Genomic DNA, 27,131 nt, shown 5'->3' with positions numbered 1-27,131 from the left:
TTAATCTTTCATTTATCTTACCTGAAGTGGTTGCTTATATACATCAAAAATTTCAGACCCAAGATGAAGTGATAAGCTACCATCAGACCATCGAACAAACCGCGCATTACTCTGTTTGATGGCATTTCCTTCCTTATCAAAGGTCTCTCTCCATCGGATTGTATTCTCCACTTTCAGCTTTAACCTTTTGAGAGAAAAAAAGAAAAAAAAAGTTAATATATCATAGAAGTTACAATGAAGCTAGAGTACAGTTCTTAGAAGAGTTTCAACAGCTATACAGCAACAGGTTAGTATATATTGACATTGGTTTCAAATAAATACAAATGGTGACTTTTCTACTAAAATTACGAGATGGAGTGGAAAAAGAACAAGAATCTTCAGATTATTAGTTCAATTATTTACAGATATTTTCATACTTAAAACAAATTTACTAACACACGAAACAACCGATTCGGTATAATTTTAACAGTAATGACGTATAACATTATCGGTTATCATTTAGCCAATTATTTGGGGCTGTGAATTATACACATTCAGTCCACAAATGAGCGCAAAAAAGAAAGAATCAGAGTAACCGTTGATGTTTTTCCTGTCGCTTCATACTCTAATAAGTGAATTTGATTGTAAGAAATGGGTTGGGGAATTTACCTTTAGGTTTTCGAATGCCATCATAATTTGGTAATCTCTGCTTAAAACAACTACTACTCCGGATAACATATCGAACTGACAAATTGTTGGTTTATAGAACAGGGAAAAGACAGATGGCTGGGACTTTTCTTTCTGGAAACTTTTGTCTTACTTGATTTCCCATTGACCATCGCAGTCTAGCAATATTTGCTCCAATAGCAAAAGATTCATTTTCTGGATATTTCGAAAATCGACACTAGTAAACAGTAAAATAAGATGATTTTCGTTAATTACACAATAAGTACAATGAATTATATTCAACTTGCAGTAAAAAGTCTCAGTAAAGATACTGATCGGTGCAAGTGTGATAAGGTAAAAAGGATATATGTTCCAACAAGACACACAGGCACATTTCTAAGTTACATAATTTTTCTTCCAAGAAGTACTTTGCAAACTAGAAGTATTAATCTACAAAGATAGCAATTTTCAATGGATGTCAAGACAGTAAGTACGGGCATTATAGCTACTATCCACCTATGTTAAGATTTAATGGCATATGTAATTATGCAAAATATCCCTTTACTGATCTCTTACTGCTAATTCACTACTACACTGAAAAAATGACACTATGGAACCACTTAATTTTTCGCACGCTCTACAATATCAAGGGAAACGAATAGAAACAATACCAAGAAAGTAATTTGCTTATTTGGTTGACTAAATTGTTAAACGAGCGTGGGCCTGGTTAGACAACTAGTTGGAGCTTGTGTCCTTTAGATTCCAAGCTAATCTGTAGGGTTTCTCAAATAATTCAATGATGTAAAGGGAAATGAACTCCAAAACAAAAATACAACCAAATTAGTACTTTTTATAACTTGGTTGGTTGTTTTGGAATCTAGTGCCCTGTTCAACATCAAAGCTACAATAGACGTGGACCTACAGCTCACGTTGGATTCGAATCACATGAGCTCCCACCGGGAATTGAATCTGGGTCTCCCATAAAGCACTTGTTGCTACCACTGTTAAAAGAATAAATTAATGATAGTTAAAGATTAATTAAAACTTACCATGTAATATGTCGTAATGTCTATTTACCGGAACGTCTTCGACACGCTCCCCTGTCATCCTTGGCGGTATTATTTAAAATATCAGCTGCTAGTTTTAATAAGCAGACAAACGGTTAATACATTTGAACAGTGGCGTTGCCTTATGTAGTTTACAAGAGCACGTGAACCACCTAATATGGTGCGATGTTTAATGTTTTTTGAGATATTTAACAATATTATCGTGTCGTTTCATTAGATTTTCCACTTGCTTTCCTCCTTGCATATATACATTCTTTCATCACATCATGTTCACAATAGTGCTGTGAGCGTGGTGGGCTTTTGTTTGCAGTACAGAAGGGAGAGCGGGGTCAGTGGAGCGGAAGAAGTGTAGTTTCCTGACGTTTAAAAGATTTTAACGTGCTGTGTTGACAGCTGTTGTTGACTAATTTCCAGTAATGTGACGCTTTAATCAGAATCAAAGAATGAATTTTTGCAATTGAAAATAGAAGAATACAACAGTATTGAAAATACGTTATAGCAGTATATAATTTGTTCTCTCAATCAGTTACTTGCATTTCTTTTTGCCTCAATCTTACAATAAAAATAAACTAATGTAAAAAACAAAATTACGGCCTCCTGAAGTTCACCGAAGGGGATGTGAGGTTTAGAAAGAACTTCCCCAGAGACCCTTAACACAGAATAAAATTGCATTTCTTTTATTTTGAAGTTTTTTTATTAACGTATAATTTCCGATTTTTCTTACGGTACGGTTTTCCTGTTTAAATAGATTGAATATCTGTAAGAAAAGCGAATATCTTATGAAATCATACTGCACTTTGAAACACTGTCACAATGGTGAAATCTTACTTGCTGTGTTATGAGAACTTGATGGAAATTTTAGAATTGATCTGCTTATTTCAACATTCTTCTTTGATACATATGCGAAATAGAAATAGACGACTATAGTTATTTGCAGTAACGTATGTTCAGCTGTAACACTTCTGAACACTTTTTTTTTTGCTTACTTCAGTTCAGAGATACTACTTGATGCGTTGAGACATGATTCTCTCAATGTATTTCAAAGTAACAAAAGTAAAAAACGTAAAAGGTGTTGTGTGGTGATATACAGATTGACTATAAATGTGTGCTAGTATTTATTATTTCTTTTCCATAGAATCAGGGTGCGAATTACCGGGGGGGATGAGGGGGATTTTCCCCCTCAGTCACATTTTGTTCCTCCCCAAAGAAGTCAGCTGAAGTATCCCCACCGGGGATGCTCGCTTTCCCCCTCAAACTATGCTTAGTATAACTCCAAATTTCACTGATTTTTGTTATTTCTTGTAAATTTAATCTTCTAGCTGTATTTCGAAATGATCGATGTAAACTGTTCAGTTTTGGTCATTTCTACTTACCACCTATTTACCCACTATTTTCAACGTTGTTTAGTAGAACTATATTATTATGACTACGGTTGTTACTTGCAACTGTACCTTCGTACCCTTCAGTTCGTCATCGTTTGTGAATTTGAATGTACTAATTGCGTATAACAAAGCCACATATAGATTTATAAATGTTCTTAGCGGTTGGCCAAGAAGAAGTAAACAAATAGCTTCTTCTACCATACTTGGCGAAGTTCGGATATGTCATATTCATCCTCTATATTTGTATCGATTATCATCTTATTTTAATTTTTGTTATAACATGTTATTTCATTTTCCATGTGTACTCTTTGTTAGCACATGGTCTTCATTCCCTAGTAGTTTGTGTGTATGCAACTCAAAAGTTGCATTTAATTTGTGATAATTAGCATAGTAATCACTGCTTTTACAGTTTACAGAAATGAACATTTGAAACTGTACTCAAAATCTGAGATATAGGTATTCTCTCGTAAGTATATGTTAACGTACACGCTGGGGGATACGCTCCTAGTGAGCAGACATGTTAATGAAGGTGATTTTTAAGTGAATAAGCGAATAATTCAAGATTTGTTTCAGCATTTGTTAATACGACTGGTTCTCCGTGTCATTGTCCGTGTCTTTTTTTTTTTTTTTTAAGTTAACCCTTCATTTTTCCATCTTTTCGCTGTACAGTTTGCTGTCCACGCAATTAATGTTGTCTGAAAAACTTCAGTGTAATGTTTTACTTGATTTGAATAACGTAGCCCATAGTGAATCAACTCATCTTCAACCTAACAGTAAAGTAATTTTTAAGTGTTGACTTTCCCTGTGCATCACGGAATGGATATTTGGAGAAAAAAAGTCGTGATGAGCACAGCTTCAGCGGGAAGTAGAAGCACAAGCTCGAAATTTGAATTGAGAGATTTTAAATATTTGGCCTTCGATTTGACCTTGATGTGAGAAATCGGAACAAGCAACAATCCATTTCTTATTTGATAGGCTAATATCTAGATTTTCTTTAAAAAAAAAAAAAAAAGTCCGGTTTAACTGATAATTTTAGTGGTTTTCACAAGACTGAAGTAGGTTTCTTTTCGCAACCTGTATGTAGTAAGGCAAAGTGGAAGCTTTCAATATGAGTAGAAAAATTAACATATGCTTGTGATCATGGCTATCGCTCGAGCCGAATTATTAACTAAATGAACCTTAGAGAGCTACGGGGACAAGAGTGAGTACAACATTAAAACACGTTCAGAAAGGTTTAGTGGGGTGTGTGTATGTCAGACAATATATATGTGCATAGTTATTGTCGGTAGATTTATTAAATTAATAAATCTCTTATTTATTACAGATGTCACACACACACACACACACATATATATATATATATATATATATATATATATATATATATATATATATATATATATATATATATATATATATATATAAAGGGGGGTAAGGCATTTATTGTCTCATTTTGAAATTTGAACCTTCAGACTATGTCCTTTGGCCTAATTTTATCCCCCCCAATATAGATTATCTAATTCGCACACTGCATAGAATTCAGTTAGTATTGCTATAATGTTTGGTAAATATACGCTCGACCGTTTACAAAAATATAGCTTATACTCACTCTTATACCTAAATCACATTTCTGAATTAAAGTAAATATATGCTGAACTATAAAAATATTAGGTGGGTATACATCCTTGATAGGTTTGTAGTATTAGGATTTTTTGAAATACTCTCTCCCAATATTAATAAGTCTGAGGCCTTTTAACACGGAAATATTTTTCGGAAGATTTCTTGCTGCAATCCCTATTGTGTAGAGAATTATGTCGAGCGACTACAAACTACTATATATTATTTAGTGCATTGATGGATTGTGAAAGTTTAGAAAAAAGGTGGTACAGACATATTCATTAAAGGTAACAATCATCAGGAGGTGAAAACTGAACTGTGTTGAAATTTCAAAGCTGATTTAAAGCAATAATGGCTGACAGATTATGAAATGAAATTACTGTTTAGAAATAATGTAAGTAAAAGGCTAATAGTCACCGCAAGAGTAGAAAGACAATAGTATATTAGCCTTTTACTTAAATTATTTCTAATCATTATCACCGCTCGCAATATAATGAGAATGAAATTACTATTGTTTTGCTTGTTATTTAAAGAAAATTATCAATGAACCTGAAAGGTGTAATATACTTGGAACATCTGATTGAAACAGTAAAGAAGCATGAGAACTGTAAGAAACACATTAACACTATGCTGAATTTAACTAGTATGAGCACCAGGGTTGCAATCACGCGGGAGGTCCACCGAATCCTGATACCTCCCTCTTAAAACTACGTATCCCGACATACATTTGTATACTTTTATAATACAACTATAATTGTTTAGTAGTGAAATGATTGAGGTAGCCTAAAGATATCATCTTACACTTAATCTGTACTCTTCTTATAAAAACAATATATAATTTTTTCTGAGAATATAGCCGGCATAACTTAACAATTACTTATCGATTTTCGGCTGTAGAATTACACTGGGTTAATAGCACACAGACGTAGTGCCTGTAATATTGGACCCCGCCGTTCCAAACTTTGGACTCACCTCAACAAAAGTTTCTGTGTGAGTGCCCTGTAAGCACGTCAAATATTCTATCGGAACTCGTTCGCATGATCATTTTTACGAGTAAGACTCATTATAATCTTGTAAGAAAAAAAGTCACATTTGCTCACTTTCGATTGTTTGCATCAAATTTTGGATAGCAAGACTATCCATGGCTTTGGATTGATTGTTTTAACAAAAGAAACACTGACCAAAGCTTAAAATCCACTGTATTTTAAATTATAATATGTAACGGTTTCGGATATCTAACATATTCTTCTTCAGACACTATCTCACATAAATCTTAATAATAATAATAATAATAATAATAATAATAATAATAATAATAATAATAATAATAATATGTTAGATAGTGTCTGAAGAAGGATATATTAGATATTCGAAACCATTATATATTATAATTTAAAATACAGTGGGTTTTAAGCTTTGGTCAGTGTTTCTTTTGTTAAAATTTTGGATATGTCTGAACATGCTGTATGTCTCCATTATGACTTCGAAGATTCAGGTAACTCTGGTGTTTTCCGTAGTTTGGTTGGATTCACGAATTGTCTTGCTCTCCTCACTTGTACAGCGATTAATGTATGCATTTGAGCTTCCCACTATAACAAAACCCAGTAAAAATCAAACTGTCGAGAAACTTTATTTGCACTGACACACAAAGTTATATCGCTCTTTTTCATGAACCTTTGAAAGTGATGGCACAAACATTTCCACATCACTTAGACAGATGCATGCTTGGTTCATTATGACAATAAATTTTTTACTGATCACCAGTTGCGTGAAGCTCGTATAGCCTTTTGTTATTGTTATTTCGCTCCGCAATATGCCGTGGTGTTAACATTATCATGGCGTCCTTGCACACAGCTTGTGATGGACTGCATAGTTCACAATTGAAGTTCACTGGGTCATATACAATCGTTTGGCTATAACATATTGCACTAACGGATTCTCACAGATTGGTATATTCCGGATCTTTTTTTAGCATAGCTCTTGTGAGTTCCACTGTCTCCCCCCTTTTTTTTTTATGTGATTTCGTTGGTGTTGTGTGCTATGTGTAACGTTTAACTAGAACAGTAACAGTGGCCCGTCCTACCACAAAACCATTATTCCGACATTGTTTTACTATGCGGAAAACGCTAAAGATTGCATGGAAAAAAGCCATGACTTACTCTCGTTAAAAAGAGAGGTTTTGGCGGCATTTTGTCCACTGCAACTCCTTCACTCTGCTACACAACAGTTGAGAGACTGGTAAATATGTGCTTACAGATTTGTTGCCCTATGATATCCGGTTTGACAAGTGTCACTGTCTAAATGTTGTTCCGATGGAAACGGATCAGCCTCTTAATATGCTCTTAATTTGCTACGGTTTAACTTCTTATTTTTAATTTCCCTGGTCCGAAATATGGTTCTTATCTTGTTATTTTCGTCGGAGTGTTATTAATTGGTCATCTCTGTTTTAAACAATTCCGCCGAACATAACAGTCTCGAAATCGTTCTAGTAAATAAATATCTCGATGCATTAATTAATATTATCATACTAAAATGATCTACCCCTCATGAAAACTTTTGAGAAAACAGGCAATGTACAGTGCCTGTTTTCGCATGTTTTGCTCATGTGCTACAGGTGTTACGTGTAAAGTAAATGGTTTGGAACAGAAACAGGCACTTATCCGGGAAATAACACCTGTTTTTGAATGTAATAATTCTTGTTCTGACATGAAATCACATGTGTGCACTGTACATTGATTGATCAGTACCTGTGCGACGTGCATATACATGCAATGTTCAGAAGAAAATGTTGCGGGCTGCCGACATGTGCAGATCAGCGAATGTAAGTTCATGTGTAGCACGTGGTATTTAGTGAAAACGTGTCTGCGTATGTAACGGTACCAACACATACACTGTACTCCACCGATATTGTAAACATGTACATTTGCGTTCCAGGCCAGCCGGTATTTTAGATGTTGAACGAAAATTTTCTGCACATTACATATAGTGTGTTCCGTTTTCTAACGTGATTTTCAGCTATGCTGAATTTCAAAAGAAATCTGCTGTGAACATGAGCCGTTTTTTTCCCTGTATTGCCGAATGTTCATGCAGGTTCCAGAGAATTGTTCATCTAGCAGGAGTTTGTCGTTTACATGTCTAGTACATGGTATGTTTTTTATACGGAAAATAGGATTTCCAGGTGGTTTGTTTTAGCAGAAAACGGTTGTATAAACATGAACTGTACATGGTATGTAGTGACAGCATGTATTTGCAGGTTACAGAGAAACAGTACACTGTCTGAAATATAAAAGAAACATGCCCGATAGACAGAGTTTTAAATCCGAGAAAAGGCCATTTTCAGATGGGTTTCTCACATTAAAAAAAAGAAGAAGAAGAAAAAGGAAGATGTTTTGTTATTAGGTGTATGTTGCTTGTATCAACATCATGTACATGCAGTGTCCAGCTACATGCTGCTTTTGAAGGAATTCTTGAATGTCCAGCAAAACAGACTAATCTCGACAATATTGGAAGGCTCACTGTGTGGGTAGAAATTTGCAGGTGCGAATTTATATATTCCTGGACCAGCAGCAGATACTGGTATGTTTAGAAACACTGTGTTGCTGGAAATTCAACCTTGATTCTTATTCCTTCAGCAAAATTTCGAACTCAAGTTTCATTCAACAGTGTACACATTTTATAATTACCACAAAATGGAAAATAGCTAGTAGGCCTAAAGACCAGGGACAGATTAAAAAACCGAAAACTGTACCCTATAGTGTAGATGCCCGCTAGTTTGAAATAATGGCTGCCATCTTGAAATTGGGACCTGTGCATTCAGTGTTAACTAATCGAAAAATGTAATGTTCGTATCGTCTGAACTGCCTATTTCCAGTTCCCATTTCACTGCATGTTTGCGATACCTGTACATTGCATGTTCAGTGCTCTCGAACAATACTAGAATAGCACTGGTCTTCTTCCTTTTACATGCAATGTTCAGCGGATGATCAGCTGCTGTTGAAGAGAAAACACGCTAAGATCAGTTGCAAAACATGCAATCCACAGATGTTCCGTTCGGTTATAGGTACAAAACATGCGTTTTCCAGGTACAAACCAGGTGTTCACTTCTTCCTTGTTTACCTGTGTTTTTCCGTTTCCAGGGACTGAACACGCAATGTTTTTAAAAAACATGAGCACATGATCAGGCGTAAAACAGTGTTCCAATTTCAAGGGTTTTCCAGGCACATGTTATACATGCGCATGTATGGTACGTGTTTTTTTTCTGCTGGGACAATAATGAAATGAAATTAAATCTTTGAGTTTTACATCCCACGGTTATTCCGCCTAGGCTAAAGGAGACGGTGATGATGAAAAATGAATAAAATGGTAGAATGAAGAAAGTGGGAGGAAACGGGAGAACCCTGAGGATACCCACGTACACGATGTTTGTCCATCACAAAGTTCACTTGGCACGAGTTTGGGGTCGAACCAGGGACTCCAACCACTAGAGGTGAACGCTCTACCACTGAGCCACCGCGGCCCCGATCTACAATAAATGTTTTTGTTAGTACTGTTAAATATTGTACTACTATTTGAATGCTTACCTCGCTCGACCTTCTTCGTCTAGGGTTTCTTCTTCATCAATTTCATCTTCATAAGTATCAGGATCGAAAGGTCTTGTCTCGACTGAGAGGAAGTTAGGAAGCTTAACGAAGTGGATCTCCCTTCCAAGATCAGTTGTTATTTTCGGAATTTCAACATCGATTCTCGTTTCTGGAGGAGGTTCTTCTTCCTTTTCTCCTTCCTCTTCCTTCAATTAAAAGAAAAATCTTATGGTGAACAGTAAAAGTACAATGTACAGACATGTTCAAATTGGATTCCTTTTCAATGGCTTTTCTATGAGTTGGCCAATTAGAGTATATTTTGCAATTTCTTAAACAAATAAAGACTTTCTTCAATTTACTCAAACACCGTACTAAAAAATTGGCCTACTTTTTTCAAAACTTATTCGGAAATTTGCTATTATTTTAAGGAAAAACTATTGTTCGTACCGTACAACAGAAAAATTCTTCGAAATTTAACGTCTAATACATTCAATTCAAATGACTCGCAAGTAGCTATAGGCTCCTACCAATATATCTACAATGTTTACTTTTAACTAAGCTTGCATACGTACTTGGTTAGTTCAGGTTTTGCAAAGTTCTGGATTCAAATTCTGAGGCTAGCCCTCCTAACTGAGATTTACTACAACTTCCCTGTTTCATACGGGTAATGCTGGGATCGCATCTTTAATGTACAGGATCTATAGTTCACCCTTAATGTTAATATTTCCAATATAAAATTACCTTTTGCTATATTTGGAATATTGTTACTAAATAACTGATGCGAAAGGGATCTTATTCGGTTCTATTTCATGCGAGTTTGTTGTACATGACAGGATTCCGTTTTGTGACATATCTGTGCACTTTTCGAGATTCTACTAGACTTCTCTTTCTTTCTTTCTCATTTCCACCAATTATTCCAATCAACCGCCATCCCATTTCATTATTGTTCCGTTAAAAAAAAAAAATGTTCAACGAGGGCAATTTGAAAGTTATCTCACAACTTAATACACAACTATTTACACAAGTGATACAACTGCAAAATATAGTACAATTGGTCAGCAAATTCTTAATGTATGGTCCCGCGCTACGTAGTCGCTAGCCTCTTCCGGATTAGATTCCAGGTGGGACACTCAGTTGGAAAGGCGTGAAAAGCCTTTTTTCGGCCAGCCATCCTGAGTGAAGCATTCACTTGTTTTTTCTCATTCACACCAGGCAAATGCCGGGATGATATCGAACAAAGGTTTCAAGCTGCTTCCCTACTTTCCCGGATAATGTGATCACCGAAGGACATCATCCCGCATATGTGAGGGGTTTAAAAGCCCATGGATGCTGAATGTCCAGAAATATAATCCAAAATTCTTCACGTAAGAGGAAAACTACGAAACGGAATCCTATTTGGTTCTGCATTTTATCAAGTGTATACAAGGAAAGTCAAGAACGAGAAAAAATCCACATTTATGTTAGAAAGCGAGAGTGAGTTTTCTTTATGGATTCAAACTGGGATATTTTGCACAGCAAGCCGCAAAAAATATTAACAGTGCATTTGTGCCAGGAATGACGAATGAATTTATCATTTGCAGTTTGTTTATCTGATTTCATTTCGGTGATATAGCATTGCAAAATATGTCCACACCATGTTCACACACATACTGACCAATACCATGTTCAAATGAACTCAGAAGACACCGTACAAGTAAACTCTCGAAAAAAATGTTCATGCCACTGCAAATGAGTCAAGCATACACTATACCACTGTCGCTGGTCCGTGCAATCGACAAGTGAAAAAGTTAGACGCTTTGGTGCCATATGAACCGACTCCGGGCAACAAGAATCGCCGTCTGGAGGTGTATAGTTTTCAGAGAGTAAAGAATAACCAGGAAAGTTTCCTGATCGGATTGTCAGATGAAAAGTGGATTCTCAATGACAATCGTACATGGTCACGACAGTAATTGGATCTTAATCTAAGTCCAGAACTATTTCCAAAACTCTTAAAAGATATTGTTGCTGGTATGGTGATCTATAATGGTGGTTGATCCATTATGTCTTTCTCCGTCGAGGCGAAGCCTCCCCTGCGAATCGTTACAGTGCACAACTCCATGAAATGCACAATAAACTTGTGCATAATCATTCAGCAATGGTCAACAAACATGGTAGCCTCAAGTTGCACGACAATGCATGCCCACATATCACTCAACGAACAGTGCAGACTCTTCAATTGCAGTATGAAACATTTCCTCATCCACCGTATTCTTCTTACTTCTCTTTCAGCAGCCATAATTTCTTCCGGTATCTCGGGCACTTCTTTGTATTGTAGATTCCAGACTTCTTTTACCGGAAAATTATCGTTAGCTGAACGATGGCAAAAGTGTGTTGTTGCAAACGGTGACTATTTTGAATAAGCAAGTATCGTGTTTTTTCCCCTTTGAAAATGACACACCTGGGATAGACATTTCATTCGCACCAATCTAACAGGAAAGTAAATAGAACATAACAAGTAATTTCTAAAGAAACAATCTGAAATAAATTCTAGTTTAAATCTGTAAGTGCCAGTACTTACTTCTTTCTCTCCTTCTTCCCGTTCTTTTTCTCTTTCCCCTTCTTCCTCTTCTTCGCGATCTGACTTTTCCTTTTCTTCTTCCTCTTCTTCCCTCATATCCTTCTCTCCTTTTTCTTTTTCCTCGTCTGTACTGATATCATCAGCATCTCCGAACAACGCCTCAGCAGTTGCTGTTTAAAAATAATATAACATACCAATAATCACCGAATGAAAATATTAGGATATAAGAACTAAAATAATACTATTACGGCATATTATAACATAAAAAACAAATCGTCTGATCAGATAATAAAGAACACCTCAACTACCAGTAAAAAGACACAAAATGATCTTATGAGTGAAAATCAGAAAACAACAGAGGCAGTTCTGTCAATAAAGCGATTATAAACTGATAATGAAATTTATACTTCACAATATTAAGCTAGACAGTTATGAATTGTTAACTCGTTATACTTTTATAAGTAGGCCTATAACGACGTAACAAATTGAATATGAAATGAAATGAATTTTTTCAGTTTTACGTCCCACGGTTATGCCGGTTAGGCTAAAGGAGACGGTGATTATCAGAGATGAATGAAATGGTGGAATGAAGAAAGTGGGAGGAAACGGGATAACCCCGAGAAAACCCACGCACACGGTGTTTGTCCACCACAAAGTTCACTTGGCGGGAGTAGGGTTTGAACCCAGTACCCCATGCACCAGAGGTGAACGCTCTACTACTCGTAATAAATTGAATATTAATCTTAAAAAAATAAAGGAACCTAATTTGACATTTTTAAATTAAAACTATAACTGCCGAAATGGACATGATTGAAAAGACTGATTGATTGATTTGTTATTTTAAATGGGGATGTCAGTGACGAGGCTGTCTCTCGTGACGAGTAGTTGGAAAGAATTTTCCAAATTGATGATATATGGTCCTTCGTCTTGGACTTATGTAAATTTAATTTTAACTACTCGCTGAGCAAAACAATACGTCTATTGTAAAAAATTATAACGTTTAACAGCTTCGCCAACTATCCACTTTGGCTTTATCAGAAACTAACAGATAGTGTCTGATGAAGTCAAAGTGGATAGTTGGCGAAACTGTTACACGTTAATACTTTTTACAATAAACGTATACATTGGAACAGAAAGAGAGAGCTCTTTTCCCAGGAATTCTGAAAACCCTGTTCACCCCTCTGAATCTTCCCCTGCTAGTCTTCGCAACACGTGGTAAAGATATATGATCCCTTCTGGCTAAAAACCAATGTTGCCTAAATTCTTTTCCTTCTGTTTTCTTTCTCTTGCTTTCTTTTTTTTAAATACTTGGTCAGTTTGCGTGAGAAAATATGTTGAGTGACAGCGTCTGTATACTTTTGCAAGTGATTTGTTTTGTGTCTTTTCCATCCTTGTGCTCTTTGTTTTATTCCATATTCATTTTTTTTTTAATTTCGTGTTTATTCTTATTTATTTCGTTATATAATGGCGAACATATTCAGGCCATGGCTGATCGGTGAATCTACGGAACATGAAGTGATGCCTGACGAGGTGCCTACTGCAAGTACTTCTGAGGAGAGAACGCCGAAGAAAAAAAGATCTATTATCGGGAAGGGAGGAAAGTTACGGAAGCAAAGCATTCAAATTGTGCAGAATGTTAGACGTTTTGTTCGCGATATAGTGCAAAGTAACATCGGTATGTTATATCATAAGAACATCCACAAATGCGTTAGTGAGGCAACAGGTGTCAGTGTGACTACAGTGAAGAGAGTTTCTCATTTGGACTTAGAGCAGTATGAAACTCTCACACACAAACATGTAGCTAGAACTAAATTTCTCTTTGATAAAATCGACGACTTTTGTAGGGACTTATTGCGTCGTACGATATATAGTTTTATAAGAACGGAGAAGCCCCCACAAGAGAAAAACTGACTCTTGCTATGAAGCAAAAGACAGCCGGAACGGACTACGAGTTCCCATATAGCAGCAGAACACTACACAGACTTCTGCATAGCATGGGTTTCAAGTACAAGACTATTGGAAGGAAACTTTCCAGGGCTGAATCTCAGGAAGTTTTCGCGTGGCAGTTTCGATATCTAGAGATGATCCAACAACTGAGACGGGAAGGTTATTGTGATTTGCATCTAGACGAGACTTGGTATGACACTAACACCTTCAAAATAAAGAGCTCATCTGAAACACTGAAAATTATACACCTGTGACTTCCGGGGGAAAAGGAGAACGATTTGTCATTTTGCATTGTGGGGGACGGTCTGATTTTCTTCAAGACGTTCTTTTCATGACCCACAAAAATAGGGTCGAAGTCCCTGCAGATTTTCATGAAACAATGACTTCAGATATTTTTGAAAACTGATTTTTAAATTCTGTTTTGATGCGTTTGGAGGAACCGACTGTGATAGTCATTGACAATGCTTCGTACCACTCACGAATTATTGTCCCCAAGCCCATTAATTATCCTGAAACAAAGCATCCATTATTAATTATATATTTCATAATATTGAAGTCCCTAGTCCCGTGCCAATCAAACCAGTTCTTCTCCAAATAATTAAACAAAAGGAAGAGCATGAAAAGCGCTTCGTTATTGACGAAATGGCTGCATCCCACGCGCATATAGTATTGAAACTCCCTCCGCATCATTGCATCTTGAATCCTATCGAAATGGTGTGGTCAGAAATTAAGCGAAAAGTTGAAGTACAAAACCTCAAAGGACGACCTGTCAATGAACTACTGGGAATACTGCGATCTGCGTGTGATAGTGAGAAATGGATTAACTACATAAAACATATAGAAAAAATCGAAGACAGTAATCGGAACCTACAGCATATTTTTGATGACGCGGACACCGCCCCTTTCATAGTGGAAATATAAGACTTCACGTCAGAAAGTGAACAAACATATTCTGACTCAGAATCGGAGTAAAAGGTAATACCTGTCTTCTTTATTTTCAAACAGAGTATTAGTTTCTATTTTTCTATTTATTAATTTCCAGTATCTTTCAACCAATCGTTTTCTAAAACTAGCAGGTTCTTTCGATGCGCCAGGAGTGGGTTCAGTTCTTAATTGTGTTATTCAATTTTTGGTGTCGATTTAGAATCGTAAGTAAATTGGAAGCCAATTAAATTCAGAAATAATAAAATCCGTTAAAAAATACAGTAAAGGCGATAGGAGTCACTCTCTGTTATCTGTGCTTGAAATTGTCAAATGTAATAAGCTCATGTTGATTGCTCTAGTCACAATTGCGTATAGCGTATTATATTTAAAAAAAAATTAAAAAAAAACTTATTTGCTTATGTAATTCATTTTTTTTAGAACTACGTGGAACTTTCAGCTCCGTTTCTTTCCTTATTTTTATGCTTTTCATAGTTTGTCTGTTGAAAATTGACATTATTATTATTATTATTATTATTATTATTGTTAACTGAAAATAGGAAGGAACGCTTTTTTTTTTTTTTTTTTTTTTTTTTTTTTTTTTTTTTTTTTTTTTTTTTTTTTTGGTGCCGGGCTTTAACTATCCAAGCAGAACAGAAGTACAACAACACTGAGAGCAGTGACAGCTCACATGGTCGCGAGGACTAACCGATGGTTGTGGGGGGTGAAAAGAAGTAGTAGTTGGGGAAAGAATCCTTTAAGGTTGTCCCGAAGATTACTGTTTTGCTCAGTGACTAGTTTAAATCAAATTTATGTATACTAAAAGCAAAGCCTGAACAATCGGACTTACAGTATAATAAATCACATTTTCCCAATATCCAAATAATACCATTATTATTTCATTTAATACAGTCCGTACAACACAATATTTCATAAAGTTGTTGCAATATTTGTTGCATGCTTATCAGTACGAATGGTTTGTCTAAACTGCTTCCAAGGTCAATGATTACAATGAACGAACTACCATATTTATCTACCAGTATTTAATTTTATCACATTTAAATTCCTGTACCCATTTAACGCCTGTATCATAATTTTGCAGATTTTTCCTAGAGGTCTGAAAAAATTAAACTTAGCGCGAACTTTGTACTTAGCAGGCCTTAATGACACTTTCTTATATACTATTTGCATATGTTGTAATGATATGATTAAAATCTTAGTTTGGTGAGTAATACATGAGTGGCTAAAGTATACGTAAGTGCGCGGTGTTTTTTTCTTTTCTTTTCTTTTTTTAAAGTTACGCCGGATTTTAGAGTATTGTGGAAAAATGAATGAAATGAAATTTTTGAGTTTTACGTCCCACGATTATGCCGGCTAGACTAAAGGAGACGGTGATAATGAGGAATGAAATGGTGGAATGTATAAAGTGGGAGGAAACGGGAGAACCCCGAAGAAACCCACGCACACGGTGTTTGTCCACCACAAAGTTCACTTGGCGGGAGCAGGGTTTGAACCCAGGATCCCATGCACCAGAGGTGAATGCTCTACCACTGAGCCACCGCAGCCCCCAGAGTATCGTGGATTGTATTGCCCAGGGAATTGGGAAGGAAGAAAGGAATATGAAAGGTAAGAAGCAGCCTGCGACCATTAAATGAGGTATCATCCCGACATTTGCCTGGTATGAATGAGGAATAGCTTACTCGGAATGGCTGGCCCAAAATAACTTTTACACTTTTTCGACCGAGTGTCCCCACTGGCAATCGAACCCGGGACCACTCCTACCAAAAGCGAGTGTGTGACTACGTTCGCGGGGCCACGCCACTGATTTACTCTAAAATTTTGATCGATTTCTTTCATGTTAATATGTTCTTAATTTTTCTCTGCTTTGCTGATTACGTGTAAAATGCTATCTGAACAGGATTTTTGAACAGAATGCGCATTGTTACTGATGGGTTAATGATCATTTGGTTTCAACAAAGACAATGTTGCTAAGGTTTACACCACAATACAAACTAACACTAAAATTATGTACGCTCTAATCATAACACTACGATAATCATGTAGGTATATTTTATTTCAATGTAGAAAAAACTGAACGCTGGACAGGTGGGCATTCAAACTTCGATTCCCCGCCAGGCGATTGACCTATCCAACTAAGTTTCCAGCGACTTCCCTTTCTGCGCTTTGTATCCTTACAGACAAACATTTTGCTGAAAATCTGCAGACGCAATCCACTAGCCAGAGGATAACTATAAGGGATTGCAGGAATAAAGCACTAAACCATAGAAACATTGGCTACCCGGAATTGGCAGGTAACCTAACGTTGATAGAAGACAGTGGAGACAAGACAAACAAGAACATCGACTGAGCTGTCGATGGTTTTGTAGGTATCTTCTCGTGGATGAATGATTACGCAAACACTGCCAACACCTACTTATCCCATCTCCTCCCTTCCTTCCCTCACTGCATTTTTCTCTGCTCTTCTCAGATAATAAAGCGCATTCGTATGTCATATACCGGCTAGCTGGAAATGACTGTTCACAACAATCACTCGACAAATGTGAGGTCAGAGTTCGTATCGCGTGAGTTCAGATTTTTTTGTCTAATTATTTCGATCAATGGTATCATTTAGTATGTTTACAAATTATCATGGACACACTTTACCTGTGGGATCGCCTTCTCCTTCACTTTCATCACTTCCTAGGATACGTTTAGCTTTCCTTTTCGTCACTGCTTCATCATCCTCATCATCACTGTCTTTAGCTTGTTTTCGCGCGCTTCCTGCGTCACTTGCTTCACTATCAGATGCAATTTTATTCTTTCTCTTCACAGGTGATTCATTGTCACTATGTTCACTATCAGATATCACTTTCTTTTTACGAGTCACTCCCTCGTCATCGCTTCGTTCACTGCCCGAAGCAGCAGCTTTCTCACTTCGCTCACTTTCCGATTCCCTTCGACTTCTTTTTTCTGCCTCTTCATCGTCCGAACCGACTCGGCTACTTTTAGCCTCACCTTCATCATCAGAAGCTGCGATCCTCAACTTTTTTGAACCTTCATCTCCGCTTTCATCACTGCGGTCGGATCTCTTCCTTTTTCTAAAAAGAGAAAATAATAATAATATTATATTTTAGAAATAAAATAGAAACAAAAACAGGACACTCCATAATTATATTAACTAAAGCTGTACTCACCAAAAGCACATAAAGTCTCACTGGGAATGTTTCAGCAAAGTTACTGCCTTCTTCATTGGATCCTTTCAGGAAATTAATATTGCTAGAAAACTACAAGCGACTGCCAGTGAAGTGAAAATGGAACAAAAGTAAAGAAATTAGACTTCAAATTAATGTTTCATTAATTATTAATTTCGGCGTAATTACATGAAGAATTTTAAAAAGTCTGGAATGCGGAAGTTACTTCTATGGTAAAAAATAATTAATAATTTTGTATATAGCTCAGAACAACTGACTCACTTTTGTACCATTGATTTTTAATGTCTATGTACTTAGTAATCTCAATATTTAAATTCACTCTGGGTTCCTGTCTCGATTAACTCCTCTGCTTCACTGGAAATCCAATCCGATTGGTATGATTTATCGCACTGTCTTATGAAAGAAAAAGTGATCACACCAAACGGATGGAGGAATAAATGTATTTCCAACTAAGAAGGAGTTGATTGACAGCAAGATCCCATAGTAGATTGAAATATTGAGGTTACTTAATACATAGACTTTAAAAACCAGCTGTACAAAGGTGAGTAAATTGTTTTTATATATCATGTACCATATAGCTTCCGTTAGTAATTATAATCATATAGTTTGTCTAGAAACTAATTTTCTGAAAAAAAAAAAAAAAAAATCTGTGCTAAGAAAGAGGTATAAAAAACCTCTTTGCTGAAATATTTACGATGAGTGTAGCTTTAGTTTGTTTTTAAAATGGTTTGACTAATTGTCCAATCCTGGGTGAAATAAGTTTATATATATAACGCACCTTCTTCAGACAATTTTAAATCTTGTAAGTAATAGTAATAGTTGTTCATGCTCCATAGGACGTATTCCAGACGTCTCAGGCTTGAGTTACAGATGGAATTAATCCGAGCGAAACGATGCCAGTATAATATTCTATGCCTAAGATATACAAAATACTCAAAGTATGTGAGTTAGTATATTAATTTATTTCAGTACTGCTAGGTAATGCATTCACAAAGAAACTGAGCTATACCATTCCACATGTAGGTCAGCTGTTAGAGTAACTAGATTGTAGAACAAATGTATTTGACAGTTGGTATTAATATTTACTTATTTAACGACCAGTGATTATCCTTCAGAACTATATTACAATTTTTGTGAGACACTACACAGCGTATGATACATTTTTTTTCTTTTTCGTTTAACTTTTTCTTGTGTAAAAAGTTTTTTGTGTCTTACTTGTTTCAAATGTATCATAGTTTTTTTTCTTTTGTTTCAAATGTATCATAGTTTTTTTTAAAATCTTGTATTTACTTACATATGTATTACTTTTCATGTTTAATATGCTTATTTGCTCTTATCATTACTTCATTATTAAAAAAAAATCTTAATGAGAAGGGTTAGATGTTAAAACAGCCTTAGCTAAATCTCGTCCGTTTTAACCCCCTTAAAGTCTTCGTTAGAAGTTTACATATAAGACCCTCGGGTCCATTTGGACCCATTATGCATCTTCGTCTTTTTTTTCATGCATGTGCTTAAATGTTGGAGTAATAAACCGATTTTATTTATTTACGTGTTATCGTTAAAACATATTGACTTGTGTACTAAAATCTTGCACATTGTACAAGGGCGTAGGATTGAAATGTGCAAATCACTACCATACCGTTGTACAAATTATGAGTGAGTAGTTTAATATATACTCATGCGCAAGTGGTTAAAAAATATTGATTTTTGTAATAAACTTTGGTTTATATTTCGTTTGCAGCCCTAAGTATATATTCTAACAGTAGCATTACGTAATTACTTGCTGAAAATATTTAGACTACACTAAAGTAAATAATGTTATGCAAGATTCGCTATACAAAATACTGATTCAATATTTCCCTTCGAGCACAAATATGCAGACACACAAGCATATAATAAATCTGAAAGAGTACAGTATGTCCATAGATAGTTGAAATATTATGGTTTATAATGTAGGATTTGAAACATATCCGCGAAAATATGGAGGGATACAGGCAGTGGTGCGACCACAAGTGGGTAGGGTCAGACAATATTATATCCATGTAATATATAATGCAAATTTTATATTGTAATGTCCCACGTGCTTATTTTACAAACACCCAACACGTGCTTCTATTTATAAACAAGCGCGTGCACCTTATTATGGAGTACTATAGCTGCAGACGACGGAGATGAGAGTGACACCATTGGTCACATGACGACGAGGGAACAGCAGCGCCACCGGGTCACTGTACCTCACCGAAACCCAAAGCCTTAGCTTGCAGTGGAGCTCACTGTTCCTCTTTCTCCCTGGCTTACAGTGGAGCATTGTGGGGAACTTTATCTCTTTTTCTGTTTGCAGTGGAGCAGCGAGAGATTCCTAATCACAACCCGGTCTAGCTTCCAGTGGAGCTTTGTCGAGATCTCTAATCCCTCTCTGCTTGCAGTGCAACAGCGAGTGTCCTTACATCCCCTCGCGTAGTTTGTTATTGAGGAATCCTTCACGAGACCATCAGATCGAGAGGACACCTAATCCTGGTATTTCTGTAAAATATTGTTTATAGAGGATTTTATTAAAAACAGTAATGTGAAACGATTCCGGACTGCAATTTGCTCTACCTACTTCTGTACAAACAGAACTTTACAATACCCATCAATGACATTGATACTTGCCCCACCAAACGGAAATTTATGATTGCACCGCTGGATACAGGAGAAAGTGAAAGTAAGAGCGCCAGAGTAAACGAGAACCTCACTGATCGAATATAGTATACAAATGAGGGAAGAGTGCAAGAATTTTCCAATCTCATTATATTTGAAGGAAATTCCCTTCATTTCCGCCACCGCTATGAATTTCTCATTTTGTGGGAATTTTCCCCCCAACGTTAAAAAAAAAAAAAAAAAACGGTTATATTGGCTAGGCTAAAGGAGACGGTGATGATGAGAATTGAATGAAATAGTAGAATGAAGGAACTAGGAAGAAATGGGAGAACCCCGAGAAAACCAATGCACACCGCAAAGCCCACCTTGGCGCGAGAGAGTTACCAAAGCAACGCGTGATCATGAACAAGTGCATATTAGTGAGCAATGGTGCGAGTAAAGCATACGTTCTACATAGTAAATTGTATGGGTCCAAATGCATCCAGAAGGATTTAAGTGTAAAATATTTTATACCTTCCTAATTTAAATACCTACGGCGATTATATTAACTATATATGCGAACATAGCAAAATTAATAAAAGTCATGCAGTATGAGAAGTTACTTTAGGAATTACGGAACACTGAAAACGAGAATGGGTCAAAATGGGCCCAAGGACCTTAAGGGGTTAATAAAGGCATTTGAATTTGAATTAGTCTTAGGTAGTAGTTAGTAGCTAGAATTAAAGGTTAGTATGAATCCGTTAAGACCAATTTACATTGATAAGTATCAGGTTAATAATAGGTTATCGTTAGGAAGTAGTATATTATGAATGCTATTAATTTGTATTCGTTTTATACTACTAATGGATCAACACATAGCAGATTCATAATGGCAAAGTAAACAACAGGTACACAGAACGATTGCAATTTCGTACCCTGTATTTTCTAGGCAAATAACATTCAAAAAATCCAATCCCGCAATACTAGAACATTCCCAAGTTAAAGGAATATCACCATATAATATATTATTTGCTTATCGATACAAATCTATTACCAGTATTTCATTCGTCGTATAATATCGTATTTTATAAAAGGATTTTTGTATGCATACAATTTATTTCTCCATAAGTTACTTATTCTTTGTTAACAGCGATTAGGGTTATTTATAATTCTAGTAATGCAGTCAGAACAGTGTGCTGCAGCTGCATACTTTATTTTCCTATTGATAGCAAAACCTGATTTAAAGGTTGCAACAACAACATTAGTTCAGTTTTAAACTGTTAGCTATATTTGGAAAGCAATGCTCATTGCATGAATGGTTAGAAGTATTGCGCAGATCTTACATAAAAGTACTTCGAGGCCAGATATGAATTTAGAACACTATTTCAGTTGACACTTAACCAGGTAACACAAATAATAATGAATTAACTATAAAATATACTACTATTAAGATTTTAAGATCAAGACTTGGAATATATCTATTAAATCAAAATATATCTCAAGACTTATATTTCACTACTTTGTTGACTTGATCTTATACTATGATTGCATTTTATATATATATATATATATATATATATATATATATATATATATATATATATATATATATATATATATATATATTGCAAAATTTTGTGTAGGTAGAGTCAATAATGGACCGAGAACCTAGCCCTTCATCTATTTATTTATAAAAATACAAAATAGTCTTTGTGTTTTACAAAGTCAATATATCAGAATCTCCTTATGACCAAGATTGAAGGAAATACGTTTCATACGGGAACCCCTTCACTCATAGCAGCCACCGGGGTGTCTTGTAGTGACTTCAGGTTACAGTCCTAGGAAACCTCCTCGGCTCATGGCAGCCTCGTAAGGAATGTTTTTTGTTGAGGAATCCCCTTTGCTTCATAACAGCCTCCAGGGATGTTAGGGTAGGTTGAGCCCCTTAGTCCAGTCCGACCTCCAGAGCTGTTGCGGGTAGGCGATCAGTGGTCATCTGATGTCTCCTTCCTCTGTAGTTCCTCTTTTATAGGCCCTCTTCAAGAGGCTCTCCTCTTTCGGTTCCCATTGTGTTGATCTTCGGATCTTTCTGTTCAGTGCATTCAGTGCATCGTCTGCTTGTTTGTAAACGTTAGAATGTGTCGTCCATAAACATGTGCTCATGTTATGATGTCAGGGTCCTTACAATATACATTGATATTAATTTCCTTTTATTCTAAAATTAAATCTTAACCATAAATAATTAAATTTATAATAGTCGCATGCCATGTATCATGATCCTAAAAGCAGAACATTACATATTGCAAAACGTATGCAAGGCAGCTGAATAACATACGGGATTCACTGTAATATCATACAGAAACCCATAATATATTATTTCATATTTCTTGTTCATCGGTGCATTTTTCATTAGTTTCTTTTTAACCTTTGTTTGGTACATGAAAAGAAGATAATCGATCGAAAGAAATCGACACGAAAGTGATCGAAAATTTGCTACTTCCAATAAAATGTGAAAAGTCATAAAGCAGCTTTCACAATGTGTTTTTAGCTTATGATGTACGCCTTTTTACAACTATCGATTCTATGAGGTACAGGCAACTACATATAAACTTCCGTGTTTTTATTTTCTCTAAATAAAATTTTGTGTTTCTCTAAGTACCATTATTAAGTAACTAACAGTGAATATTGACATTCTGAGACACAAAGTGCAAAAGTGAGACACAAAAGTTTGCCGAAGTGCCCAAGTTAAGCATTCAAAGAATATCGATGTTTTCCTTATTTAAGATTTAAAAAATAAAAAGCTAAAAGGAGAAATAAAATGCGATTTTCTACTTAAAAAAAACTACAAAGAACCTACAATGAAACAATAATAATTACTATTTGAATTATCGTATTAATTATCTCTAGTACGACCCAATGGACAAAACTTGCATGACTGTATTTCTGATGTTCTTGTAAGTTGTAACGAGTATGTATATTACAAAAAAATTAGCCCTAGAATAACAACATTACAAACAGTATAATAATACTGGGTCATCCTATAAGTAATGTCGTACTTTTGCACCATAAGGAAAAGAATAATTGCCTGAAACGCTGCCATTAATCAGGAAAATAGTCTCGATCGGACTCCACAACACACTGCCACCTGTCAACCAAGTGTTGAATCACCCGCTGAATGAAAGTCACTGGTTATGGAGGCAAAGAAGTGGGTCACTGTTCTTTCCACATCATCCTCATCTAGCAGTGTTTTCTCCGAAAGGTGGTGTTACCAACTTCGAAAGACAGTAGTTTGATGGTGCAAGATCTGGTGAAAACGCCCGGTGGGGGATTTTCTCCCAATCACATTCCTGCTTGCCGTGTGTAGGCGCGCTTTATCACCGTACATGAGCAAATGAGCATACTCTTGCGATGAACCTGAGAAAGACGTTTTTCCAACATGGCAGTATGTAGGGTTTCAAGCTGCTGACAGCAGACATCTGAATTGATTATCTGATTACGTGACACGAGCTCAAAATAAATTATTCCATGGATATCCCACTAAACTCTCTGCATCACTTTGTACGGATGGAGATCCTGTCTTGTCACAGTTCCTGCTGCCCTTTCCTTTAGATACCTACTGACGTTTGCGTGTAATGTTACGAAGACCGAGTTTTCATTCCTTGTCACCATTTTGTCCAGAAATGGCTCACATCTCTAACATATGAGCAGGGAACAGCAGATGTCCACTCGCTGCTGCTTCGTTAATGGATGGGGTACCTGTTACCGAGTTTCGACACGTACCCAAGGTCCTGCAGATTACGATAAACGGTCGAATATGTGACATGAAGTTCGCTGGTTAGTTCTTCAACAGTTTGCATTGGATTTGCCTCTAGCGCTGCTCGCAGGGTATCGTTGTCCAGCAGCACAGATTCCCCTTATCGCAGTTTATCGGTGAGACTAATGTTTCTAGATCGAAACCTCTGGAACCATCTCGGGCACTTCTGCACATCAACAGTAGCCTGACTGTATATGGCATTTGATATTTCCTGTCGTTGCGCTGTCTGAATGCTCTGGTGAATATCGGTTATGTGGCCACGACCAAACGGAAGCCACAATTCCGAAACGTGGAGTAGACAGTTCTCCTCCTACACACTGCTGCACAATAAAGTGCCCTATATGCACAGCTAAGGCATGTTTCATTTATTTCACTATTCACTTGTCAGATGGCGCATTTGCAGCTTTCATCGAAATAACGACATTACTTATACAATGAGCTAATAATAATAATAATAATAAGGAAGAAAACTGAGATCTCTCTCCATTTCCATGGGAAATACGACGCCAACAATGAAAAAGATGGACAGCATCGAAATGTCCCAACTAACTTAAAAAACACTAGAGGTCACGATGGCACACTGGCAGATCGCTTACCTTTGGTACAAGGGTCCCTGGTTAGATCCCTAGCCACGTGAATTGTGGTGGACAATGTTTCATTCCATTCTAATTGTATCAATTATTTCATAACCATAGAGTTTCATTAACAATCCGTCTCTAGCTTAAAGGGCAAAACCATGGGAGGTACTAGAAATTTCCTTCCATGTCCTTAAGGAACGCTATTGGCTATTCCAACTTGTGCTACAAGCAACTGATAAAGGGAGAATGTCCCATCATTTACAGTACAAGATACATAACCATTGAAACAAGTTTGAAATAGATCACATGCCACTGAAAACTAAAGTGCACTAATTATGCACATTGGTCCGAGTGGATTTTTCATAAAACCATTATGAAAAATTAAAGAACTAAAGTGGCGTGTTCTCCTTTTTAGGATATATAGTATCCTTAGAGATACAACTCCTGTACAATTCCGAGGGCTGCGATGGCTCAGTGGTAGAAAGATCATCTCTGGTGCGTGGGATCCCTGGTTCGATCCCAGCTCGAGCCAAATGGTCTGTTGTAGCATCATGTGCGTGGGTTTCCTCGGGGTTCTCCCGCTTCCTCTTACTTTCTTCATTCCACCATTTCATTCATTTATCATCTTCACCGTCTCCTTTAGCCCACACGGCATTACCGTGGGACGTACAATGAAAAGATTTCATTTCATTTTTTCCTGTAATTCTAGGAATTTTTTCAAATTGATATTTCTAAGAAAGAAAAAAAAAAGTCACTGCAATCAAGACATTAGCCACGGAAGTTAAAACATGAACATTATTATAAAATCTGTTAACCTCAAAAGTGAAAGTTCTTCTTTTCAGAGAATGTAGTACTGTATGACATTGATTTAAAGTAAAAAGGATTTTTTTTTTTAATTTTTCAACAAAAAATATTCAGGTTACAAGACAAACACATGGACACACATTTTAAAACGGAGGATATGATTTGAATCAGTAAACTTTTATCCTTCAAATGAAATAAAAAGAAACAACATACCTTTAACTGTTTCAGAGATAATATTTTACCTAAAGTCCCAAGTGAGAAATGGCGCCCAAGGCGTCATTTTTGGAGCCTACATGTCGGATTATTTATTTATTTGATTAGACAAAAATTACATATTTCTTACTTTGTTCTGAATTTTAACATCTGTTAAAATGTTATAAAAATTTAATATCTGAGATTATTAAGGTAACCTCCCTATCTGAACTGATATGAACTATGCCACTTGCGTTTATAACACAATTATAGAAGTTCTTATATATATATATAAACAAGCGTAGTACCTGTCTCTTTCATCATCACTGTTTGCTTCCGACTCACTTCCTGAAGCACTTTTGGCAACTGGACTACCTCTCTCGGACCCTTCGTCATTGCTGTCCTCTCCTTTCTTACTTGGACTTCCAGCATCGCTTTTTCCCTCGCCTGTTCGAAATAAATACATAAAGAAATAAATATTATATGACTAACAATGTGCTATATATAATCGTATTTATTAGCAGAATACTTAATAAGATCTCAGATTAGATTTCCGATTATAAAATACTGCAGAAACATCAGACATTAAAAACCCTACGAAAACACAAAAATTCTACTCCTGTTGTCGCAGTTTTTGACATATCTGTAAACATACTATAGTTCAGTGCTTATTAGTACAGACCGGATGTTTAGCCACTAAAACGGAAATAAGTATTTACAATTTTAAAAAATGGCCAGTAGAAATAATACGGATCAACATTTAATGACAAGCAAAAACTATTATTTTCGTGTACTACTACGAAATAAGTTCTTTACATTTTATCACTTCATACAACAGGCCAAAATTTTTAGAACTTTGGACAACAGCTCGAGGAAAGGGGTTATTGGTCATATGAATATATAAATCATTAAATTTAATTTAATGGAGCTTGAGACTCTGTTAAGAGGAATTATTAATTGCGACTGCATGTCCCTGCAAGTGTTTAATAAGACCTCTGCATTTCTTTCTATTGTTCTCCTATCATCACCTACTAAATTTACGTCATCAGCATACGCCATAACCTGGTGAATGCCATTCAACTCTAGGCACTGGTTGCAAACTTTAATTTTCCTTACAGCGTACTCCAAGACAAAGTTTAATAATAATGGCGACAACACATCTCCTTGTTTCAGGCCATTCTCGACGTGAAAGCTCG

At 36.1% G+C, this 27,131-nt stretch overlaps 1 protein-coding gene across 1 annotated transcript in view; it reads right to left on the bottom strand.

Moving 5' to 3' along the window:
* Atu (Another transcription unit) overlaps window positions 1-27,131 on the bottom strand; it is a 74,877-nt gene that overhangs the window by 7,033 nt on the left and 40,713 nt on the right. The window contains exons 3-7 of the mRNA XM_081735907.1: window positions 26,244-26,382; window positions 17,381-17,814; window positions 11,849-12,018; window positions 9,292-9,497; window positions 22-184 (exon numbers count right to left, since the gene is read on the bottom strand). Coding sequence (XP_081592033.1) covers window positions 22-184; window positions 9,292-9,497; window positions 11,849-12,018; window positions 17,381-17,814; window positions 26,244-26,382 — 1,112 coding nt within the window. The remainder of the gene's footprint in view (window positions 1-21; window positions 185-9,291; window positions 9,498-11,848; window positions 12,019-17,380; window positions 17,815-26,243; window positions 26,383-27,131) is intronic.

The sequence above is a fragment of the Thermobia domestica genome, chromosome 13 (genome assembly GCF_964235325.1).
Source record: "Thermobia domestica chromosome 13, izTheDome1.hap1.1, whole genome shotgun sequence".
In the NCBI taxonomy this organism is placed as follows: Eukaryota; Metazoa; Arthropoda; class Insecta; order Zygentoma; family Lepismatidae; genus Thermobia; species Thermobia domestica.
Note: the sequence above shows the minus strand (reverse complement) of the source record. Positions and strands in the feature narration are given on the sequence as shown.